We start from the raw sequence: 10,625 nt of genomic DNA on the forward strand, positions 1-10,625 counted from the left end.
TCAACTTTGATGGACATGGCTCTTTCAAATAATGATTGATTCAGTCTCATCCCAATAGACATGTGATGAAGAAAAGAATCTGCACCCAGAAAGAGGACTGTGGGGACTAAATGTGGGTCACAATATAATATTTGCACCTTTTTGTTGTCGTTTGTTTGCTTCTATTTTCTTCTTTTTTTTTCCTGACTTGTTTTGTGTGCCACATGTTAAATGTGGAAATATGTATAATAGAACTGAACATGTTTAATATATATTTGGTTTACTTGCTGCCTAGAGGAAGGGGTTCCAAATAAGTATCATTACTAATAAACCTCAAAATGAAGTCTAAAAGTTTAGACATGACAAAAACAATTGAATTGTTATTCAGTCTTTCCTAACCTTCCACTCTTCTCTTTTTCCAGTCTTTTTGTATTTTTCATGCAACTTCCAAAATATGTGATTCAATGATGCTGTCTTCCTATTTATTCCTCACATAATATTCTCCATTGTGTGTGTGTGAATGTGTGTATTTCCCTTAGACTTATAGTTATTTGAATACTGTATTCCCCATTAGACTATAATCCTGGGAAGCAGGGATTATCTTTTAGCTATCTTTGTATGTCTTCTGTTTCCCTGAAGTTAGCAACTTATTTCCATATTTTTTCTAAATCTTCTAATTCATAGTTTCATGTGCCACAACAATAGTACAATCTTATACTATCTTATTGTGTTGAATAGTCTAAAGCCATATTAATATGGTTGACATCTGACATAGATTTCTTTCTTTTAATTGGATCTTTTTAAACTTTAACTCTGTCTGAGATCAGTGATTACTACCTCTATTTTTATTAAAAATCCTATTTTTGATCCTGATTATTGTAATTGTGTATATCTCTTGATTTCTAACCCTTCTATATATGTCTTTTACTAAAGTCTTTTATGAAAGCATTTTAAAACGACTCAAAGTCTTTCATTACTGACTGTTGGACCAACTAATAAATTGATCATGTCCAGGACTTTTTCTTTCAGTTAACCTTAATTTTCAAACACTAAAGAGATTTCCTTCTCCAATAATCTTATCATCATTTTCCAAAATCTATAGACCCAACATTCACCTTTTGCCAGAACTCAAGTCTCAAATTGTCAATTGCTTGCTGAATGCCTCTATTTAAATCATGTTTTAGATATGCAATTAATTATCTCTAAAATGGTTCTTGTCATCTTTACCTTTAAATCTCCCTTTCTTCAAACAGTTTAAATTCTGTTGAAGACACCAAGTTTTATGTTAAGCACATTTAATACCTCAGAGTCATCCTATTATCTCTTTCATCTTTTCCAAGAAATTACTAAGTTCTATGAATTCAACTTTTGCAACAAATTATTTTCTTTGTGCTTCCTTACTAATACTTCCTAATTTAGGTATTTTCTCATTACCTCTCATCTGGACTACTAACTTCAGGGAAACAGAAGACATACAAAGATAACTAAAAGATAATCCCTGCTTCCCAGGATTATAGTCTAATGGGGAATACAGTATTCAAATAACTATAAGTCTAAGGGAAATACACACATTCACACACACACAATGGAGAATATTATGTGAGGAATAAATAGGAAGACAGCATCATTGAATCACATATTTTGGGAGTTGCATGAAAAATACAAAAAGACAGAGTTAAGCATTTTGTAAATGCTATCTCTTTTGATCCTCATAAAAAACCTGGGAAGTATTTGAAATTATGATCCAGACATTATAGATGAGGAAACTGAGCCACAGAGCAGATAAATGGTTTTACCAATGTAATATAGCCAATGTCTATAGCTAGGCTCAAAACCAGATTTTCCTGAATTCAGTTCTAATTCTTTATTTATTGTGTTGCCTAGATCAGGGCTTCTTAACATTTTCCTCTCATGACCTCTTTTTGCAATATATAAAACGAAGTCTAAAAGTAGATCTGGCTATGCCATTCTCTGCTTATGAAACTGCTTTTAGTATATGGCAAACTTCTCTGTTTGGCATTTTAAATTTTTATACTCTAGTTCAAGATTCCATTTCCAGACTATGACTCCAAAAGACTCCCTTTATATGCCAATCAAAATATTTACTTGATACTCCCCATATATGATATTCCATCTGCCACATCTATGCCTTTGTACAAATTGTTTCCCATGCCCAGAACATTCTCACTCCACCTGCATTTCTTTTTGGATTTTACTTTCTTCCAAGTTGAATTCAAGGAACATTTGCTTCAAGACACCTTTAATGATTCCCCAAAAGATTATTGCCCTCTCAAAATCATAGTGCATTTGTTTTGTTCATCTACTATTCATATATAGATAGACAAATATAGATATAAATATATGTAGATATGTTGATATTTGTGTTTGTGATCTGTGTATACACATACTTTGTTCTTCAGTTATTTTGGTCATGCCTGACTCTTTGTGATCCTGTTGGGTTTTTCTTGAAAGAAATACTAAAGTAATTTGCCATTTCATTCTCCATTTTACAGAGGAGGAAACCAAGGCAAACAAAAGTTTTAGATTAACACAATTATTATTGTTATTTTTCAAAAAAAAAATTGAGGTAGGGGGTCATGCCAACAATATTGAATCTAATTACACAAAAGTGGCAATTATTGATAATACCAAAAGTACAATTTCTACCAACTGATCATTAACTCTCACTTGCATTCATAGGTTATAATCATATTGTGCCATTTCTTCTCCTTTTTCATGATTCACAGCAAAATATCCTAGCCTTGTTCCAATATACCTTTCCATTACAAAGATCATCTTGCCAGTTTCATGATTTTGATGATCAAATGAAATAATTTAAATATTTTTCCCAATCATAAAATTATAGATATTAGTCATTATTATATTATGATTTTATTCTTCTCATGTTTATTTTGATTGGATTTCTGATAGGAATATCCTGGGTGGGAAAAAATACTATCCCAAATTATATAAATTTTTAAAATCCTATGAATACATATACACTGATTGATTATTTTTTAAGTGAAAGTACTGTGATACAGGTTGAATATATGTAGGTTTTCTAAAGGATGTTTGACTATCATCATTATGATAATCTTGGTACTAATTCATTGGAGCACATATTGGAATCTCAGATGCTTAATTCTCAGATTTGTCAGATTTTATTATGATTATGATCATGATTAAATAAAAGCCCAAGTATCTTATTTTACTTAGAGTGTGGAAGGAAACTCTAGTGCTACACATATAATCCCAAAGCCCAGAAGATAATGAATAGAAGGGAATAAACTGTTTTTCCCTTTGCAGCTATTAACTTTCCCTGGAGATAGTTTCCCCAAGGAAAAAGACTTCTTTTCTTCAGTTTATGTATAGCAAGAACACATGTAGAAGTAAGTTTTCTTCCAACATAGGGTGGAAAAGCCTTGAGTTTTTCATAAATGCATATAGAAAGAATCAGAGTAGTAGTAAACATTATGGGAGAAGAATAAACCTAGCCCAGCAATACCACCCTTAGAACCTGAAAATTTTTGCTTCCAAAAGCATCATAGGGCTTTATTGTTAGTTCTAAATCTCAGGAATTTCCTTTGAAGATCTAAAAAGGGTGTCATTGAGATCTCTTCCTTTTTTGCCCTGAATATACAAGGTAATTATCAAAGAGAAAATGAAATTGTATCTTTTCTTTTAATATTACAATCCTAGATAGTAGCAATATGGAAGACCTGTAAACAGAATATTCTATCCTATCCCATTCCTTCCAAAATAAATATTCTTTTTTTCCCCTCATTATCTTTTTTATCCTATTCAGTCAAAATTATTAATCTGGACTCCCAATCCAGCAGAGTAGCTTTGCCCAGAGGAAGTTCATGAGTAGTCACATATTTCCTCTAAGCCAGTCTTACTTGTTACTTCTCTTTGTCATTGGTAGGCAACAGTGATTTAAGACTCCACCTGAAAATTTCCTATCAAAGTGTAAATTGAGCTCGTTTGTACACCCAGAAATCTATGTTAAATCCTCTATCTCTTCCTTCCTGAGATTCATGATGTTCCCAATTTAAAACAAACTTACTCAGTTAAGTATTGAATATATCCATCATGTCCAATTCTGTCATAGGTTATGTGAAAAAAAAAAAGAAGAAGAAAATGCAGCTATTGCTTCTCTTTGTAGTCAAAGCATGAAAATGAGATCCAGGGATGAAAGAATCAGTAAACAATTGCATCCACATGCTAATGTATCAGCTATAAACATTAGGAATTAGGGTAGATATCTATAAAATTTTTTTCAACTGTCATTCAGAATGATTCAATGAGTAACTCTATTTGTGCAATTGAACTCATCATATATTTCAAAGAGAAATTATTTTGGAATCAAAAGACCAAGTTTTGACTATATAATTCTAGACTATAATACTATTTTTCTGATGCTGCATAACTCACCTCACCTATCTGGTCCCATTTTTCTCACTTTTATGAAGAGAAAGCTGGTAAAGTACTACCTAAATCTTTGGTCCTGTAATGTATAAACTCAAATATAATAACTGAGGGACAGTAAATAGTTGACATGAAATTCCTATTGAAGAAGTAGAAAAAGAAGAAAGATAAAATGACCCTTTAAGAAGGAATACATAGCTAGATAATATGGGGGAGAACATTCTGAAAGTAGTGATGAGAATAAGCAATATCTTTGTGATGCTTTTACTCTGAGTGGATGTTTGAAGGGAGAAAAGTGAAAATAAATTGAAACTTACAATTCATGTTCATTTTAAAAACAGCAAGAAGAACAAAACATCTACTCAGTGGGATTTATCAAGTACCACATTTAGATTTGTGGCTCATCATAAAACAGAAAAAAGCCTGGAAGAAATAATTATTGTTTATCAGATCTAAGTCAAGTTATTCAGTTCAATTCTTCCAAAGAATGAATAACTAGAATTGTAAGAGAGGAATAAATGCCCAAGCTATAAAACTTAGTGGAAGTTTTGAGTAGTGCTGAATTATTTTTCTTTTTTTTTCCATTAAAAAAAATCTCTATTGTTAAAATGTATGGCAACATGGGAAGAGGAAAGGATGTGTTCAAAAATGAATGTTAAATATATAGTTATATACATGTATACATATATATAAACATTTACACAAATATATGTATATAAACATTTACACAAATATATATATACACATGCCAAACACACACACACATATATGACATAAGCTTTAAAGCAGAAAAAAGTAAGGTGATCTATTTGTGTATCCAAGATCAGAAAGGTCTGAGATTGATAAGGAACTAGGATGAAGATAAGTCTATCCATGCATAGAGAATATATTTTGTTACCCACAGTCTCCCAGAAGATTGAATAAATATAATCTGAGCACCAATTCAGTAAACAAGAAAATACTTTCCAGAGACCAATGAATGTGAATGTTCAATGGGTAAGTAAGGCATTCCAAGTCTTGAACCTAACAAAGAGGAAAACAAATTAAGGTATTTCCTTGAGGATGGTTGGAAGAGTTGAAGGGGAAGGGAGCTTAGATATCTGAGCTAGTGTTTCAGGATGAGAGAGAGAGAAGTGCCTAGACATCTAACATGTACACCCTATATTTCAATGGACCAGACAATTCTGGAAGGATTTGATTTTTTTTTTTTTTACTTAATCTGATTTTTATTTCTTAATCTTTTTTTCTTTTTTCTTTTTATTGACAGAACCCATGCCAGGGTAATTTTTTTTTTACAGCATTATCCCTTGCTCTCATTTCTGTTCTGATTTTTCCCCTCCCTCCCTTCACCCCCTCCCCCAGATGGCAAGAAGTCCTTTACATGTTAAATAGGTTACAGTATATCCTAGATATAATATATGTGTGCAGAAACGAACAGTTCTCTTGTTGCACTGGGAGAATTGGATGGAAGGTTTTGATTTAAGAATGTGACTAGACAAATTCAAATCATGAAGAAAATAATTGAATTGCTATTAATGAAACTATTATTTAGAAATTTTAAGTGACAATTCCTAAGAAAAAACAGTATTTTGTTTTTTGTTGTTTTGTTTTTAGACCAGCAAGCAACAAGAAGAACCTTGTAGGTAAAGAAATTTCTATTCTCATTTCACCAATGTTGTTTATTTGTGTATTACAGTACTATAATGTGTTGAAGAGGTACACTTGTGATTTCCTCAATGCTGGGAACTCCTGGCCAGAAAAGCTTCTAAAACACACTTACATTTCTTCTGTAATTTGCAGTCATGGACATTGTAAAGAGTTGCCTAGGGTAATGGTCAAACAACCTCTTGACTCAAAGATTCTAATCCAATCTCATGTTATTTAAATTTAAAAAAAAAACTATTATTTTGTTGTTATAAAGACTTCTCAATCAGAAAATGTCCTCTAGAAATGGAGATGACAACTACTCTCTAACTTATTCTCTTGGAGATTTGCCTGGAAACACTGAAAGTTTAAATTGATTATTGGAATTAAACAGCCAATAAAGATAGAGGGAACACTTAAAAGCAGGTCTTCCTCGTTACAAGGATAATTAGCTATTCCCTAAGGGATTCCCTTTTCACATAGCATTAAATGATTCTTCCGACTATTCTTTGAGGTACCTAAGTGGTGTACAATGGATATAAAGCCAGGTTGGAATCAAGAAAATCTGGTTAAATTTTTACCTCATTTACTTAATTACTTAATTACAAGAATAAATGCCTTTTATTAATAAATAATAATTTATTTATTATTGTTTCAATATAGTATCATATAAGTATATTAATTATTTATCAATATAATAGTAGTGATATAATAAATTAATATAATATAAATGATATAGTAATAATAATAATTATTATTAATTATAAAAATAAAAATAATAAAACGTCTCTCAGGCTTGTTTTTCTCATGTGTAAACTATGGGAGTTTGTCTCTAGAGCTTTTAAGAGTGCTAAAAGCTCTGTATCTATAAAATATTTTAATCTTTATATTTTTTACAATGAGGAAACTGGAGAAAAGATAAGTTGTGTGACTATTGTTAGCTCTTTTAGCTTTTCTATTCTTCATCTGCTTTGTAAATGTAGTGATTGACAATACTGAATTCTTAATAAATGTTTTCAATCATTTAGAACAATATAAAAGAATAGCTTTTTTATTTTTTATCTTGCATGCTCTAAGAAGAAAGCAGAGTAAGAAATCATTTCAGAACCTATGATTTTTTAAGATCTTTGGTAGTAGAAAACCCAGAGAAGCTAGGTTATATCTTCTCAGTAGACAGCATTATCCATGTTCCACTTTGGCTGATGAAGGGGAAAAAAGCAAATCACAAGACAGGATGAATAAGTCTGAATGAAGTAGAGAGAGAGAGAGAAAGAAAAATTAAATTGTAAGATTGTAAGAAATAGCAAGCTATTTCAGGTAATAGGAAGTAATCTTTGTTAGATCAGAACTGAATCTTTAAACTTGTATCTTTCTTCCTTGCATATCACAGGCACTATTAATGGAATTCTTCTTCTTATAGAGCATTTATGTGTTCTGCTAAGATAGAGGTGAGGAGGATCCAAGATCCCAATAATGATAGCTATCAACAGAACCAATCTTCATCCAATGAGCTTTATTCTTCTTGGCATCCCAGGACTAGAGGCTGCTCACATCTGGATATCTATCCCTTTCTGTCTGGTGTATATATTGGCTCTGGTGGGGAACTGTACTCTTCTTTTCATTATTAAAACTGACCCCAATCTTCATGAACCCATGTTTTTATTCCTCTCCATGCTTTCTGTGGCAGACTTGATGCTCACGACTACCACTATGCCAAAAATGCTCAGTCTTTTCTGGTTTAATGATGGAGAAATTCCTTTTGAAGCCTGTCTCACTCAAGTATTTCTCATACATGCTTTGTCCAACATGGAATCTGGGATCATATTGGCCATGGCTTTTGACCGCTATGTAGCCATCTGCAACCCACTCAGACATTCAACTATTTTGACCATTACTGTTATTCAGTACCTAGGATTGGCTATCCTCCTCCGTGGAATTGTGCTGCTTGGTCCTCATCCATTTATGCTTAGATGGCTTCCCTATTGTAGGACTAATATCATCCCTCACACTTACTGTGAGTTCATGGGATTAATCAAGCTGGCCTGTGCCCCAACTAAGATCCCCAGAGCTTACAGCCTATTTGTTGCTTTCATTACAGGTGGACTAGACTTCATACTGATTATCTGTTCCTATATTCTCATTCTCCGTACTGTGTTTCGCCTACCCTCCAGTGAAGCCAGAATTAAGACACTAAGCACCTGTGGCTCTCATGTGTGGGTCATATTGATTTCTTATACCCCTGCCTACTTTTCTTTTCTCACTCACAGGTTTGGACACCACATTGCTCCTTCTATTCATATTTTTGTGGCCAATATCTATGTCCTTGTTCCACCCATGGTAAACCCCATCATCTATGGTGTCAAAACTAAACAGATACGAGAGAGGTTCCTCAAATTTTTCACAGGCTGAAAAGAAATTCAAAGCAAAAATAAGTTGGATTGAACCCATAATCTAATTAAATAAATAATACTACAGCAATCATGTCATTTTCTTATGATATAAATATTAAGATGAACTCTTTTGGAAATTTTGGGGGAAATTGGTTCAGGTTAAAGAAATTTAACTTTGCTATTCAGCTAACATAACCATGTTAACAATAGATGGTACTATCCCAGGTTTGCTTTGCATAAAGAAATAAAATACAAACCATCACCTCTACTCTTTGGTAATCTCATTGAGACCACTGAGGCTCCACATAAGTGATCTTATCATTGATTTTAAAAAGAAAATGGAATTCTAGATAAAAGATCAGATTATTCCATAGATCTCCAAAATAATTTTGTGTGAAAAATCAGAATGGTTTCAAGAAGTATATGGTTTATGTTCATCACTCTCAGAATATGATGGACTTTATGAAGCAAAATATTGAATGTACTACAAGCAATAGTCATAAACCTATTACATACCCATCCACAGATATGCAACTTAGTAGAGAAGTAACAGTATTTGACTTAATATATAAAGAACTAGGTTATAGTCCTTACTCTACTATTGATGTTAAGTGGAAGTTATAGTTCAGTTTTTTTTTCCTTCACTGGATTACAATAAACAAAGAATTTTGTAAAAGGAAAGTACTATATAAATTCTGAATAGATCATGGTAATGGTAATAACAATGACAACAAGAAAATTAGAGGCTTCTGCAATCCTGAATATATAACCTAAGCTCAAGGCTGTTCCCCTCTTCAGCTCTGCCTCTGTCATAATGTTGACTTGGACATAATAGGTATTTAATAAATATACATGGAATTAATTTGAATTTATTTGTACTGACATTATATATACTAACACTATAACTTGTACCAAGTGTTCTACTTGCACCAATGTTCATAAAAAGTAGCTGTCTTCTTTATTATTCCCTAGCTAGCAGTTCTAGAATTTCTTCTAGTACTACATGAACCTTCTCTTCATCAATCAATTTTCACAGCCAACCCATATTCCTATACTTTCCTATACTTTGGAGAGGAAGAGATTCCAATGGAATTATTACCATTTTGGTTCATGGCATAAGTTCCTAAGCACAATCTATGGCACTGAGGCTATTGTGTCACAATGTTAACTTGAGCATTGTAGCTATATAATGATTAAATGTGAAATTAATTTGAATTGATTTATATAACTAGTGCTATCAGATCATCCCCAGATCATGCAAAGTCAGTCATGTCCTGGACATGATCAATGTTAAATGCTCTAAATATAGTTAGTGATGCAGCATAAAGAGCCAAAGTATGGTGATAGGAAAACCTGAGATAGAATCATGCTTCAGATACTAGCTATGTGACTCAAGCAAGTTTCTTAAGCATTACCTGCCTCACTTGCCTCAACTGTAAAATGTGTATAATAATAGCATCTACCTCTATGTCTCAGGATTGCAATAATGAAATTTGATGATATTTATAAAGTATTTTGCAAAACTTATATTAATGTATGATGATGATGAAATGAATTAATACAACTTTTGAAATATACAGAAAATCAAGAATCTCAAATGCATTTCATTCCCAATTCTGCTATTTCTTCCTTTATGATCCTTTTATATAATTTTTCTCTTTATTCCCCAGGATTTTTCAATTTCATTTTACCCCAGAGGGTATTCAGAAGCTAAAATAAAATCAAGGAAATAGGACCTTTTTTGATAAAGAACATTTTACATCTTAGGAAAATGGCAAAATGAGAAATTCCATTGACCCCATCCCAAAAAAAATCAAAGGCCAAATATTAATACTGAATTCTGGTAGTACCATACAGTTACAAAGAAATATGAAGAGTTAAGCCATGACACAGAACTCACATAAGCAGCAACTGCAATAGCTGTCATATCAGGAATTTTAGAAATTCTCAATCCAGCATTAGTTGTGTGGATCAGAGAATTGCTCAGAAAGAAATTGTAAAAGATCTATAGCTGGCACTGATTATAGCTGGTGTTGATAGGCAATTCTATTGCTAATACACAGTTCTAGGTCACAATTTCATAAAGAATCCTGGGGATTAATCACAAGGGAGCAGGGGCCCTGGTCACAGTATCAAAGCACAGAATAGTGCTAGTCTATGAAGCTGAAAAGAAGAAAGGGACCT

At 32.5% G+C, this 10,625-nt stretch overlaps 1 protein-coding gene across 1 annotated transcript; it reads left to right on the forward strand.

Moving 5' to 3' along the window:
* The first annotated feature begins 7,524 nt into the window (after nucleotides 1–7,524).
* Nucleotides 7,525–8,460, forward strand: LOC127557444 (olfactory receptor 52E4-like). Its single transcript, XM_051990763.1, has one exon. The coding sequence runs from the start codon at nucleotides 7,525–7,527 to the stop codon at nucleotides 8,458–8,460; it is 936 nt and encodes a 311-aa protein (XP_051846723.1).
* The last annotated feature ends 2,165 nt before the right edge of the window (nucleotides 8,461–10,625 follow it).

Source organism: Antechinus flavipes, chromosome 3, assembly GCF_016432865.1.
Source record: "Antechinus flavipes isolate AdamAnt ecotype Samford, QLD, Australia chromosome 3, AdamAnt_v2, whole genome shotgun sequence".
NCBI lineage: Eukaryota > Metazoa > Chordata > Mammalia > Dasyuromorphia > Dasyuridae > Antechinus > Antechinus flavipes.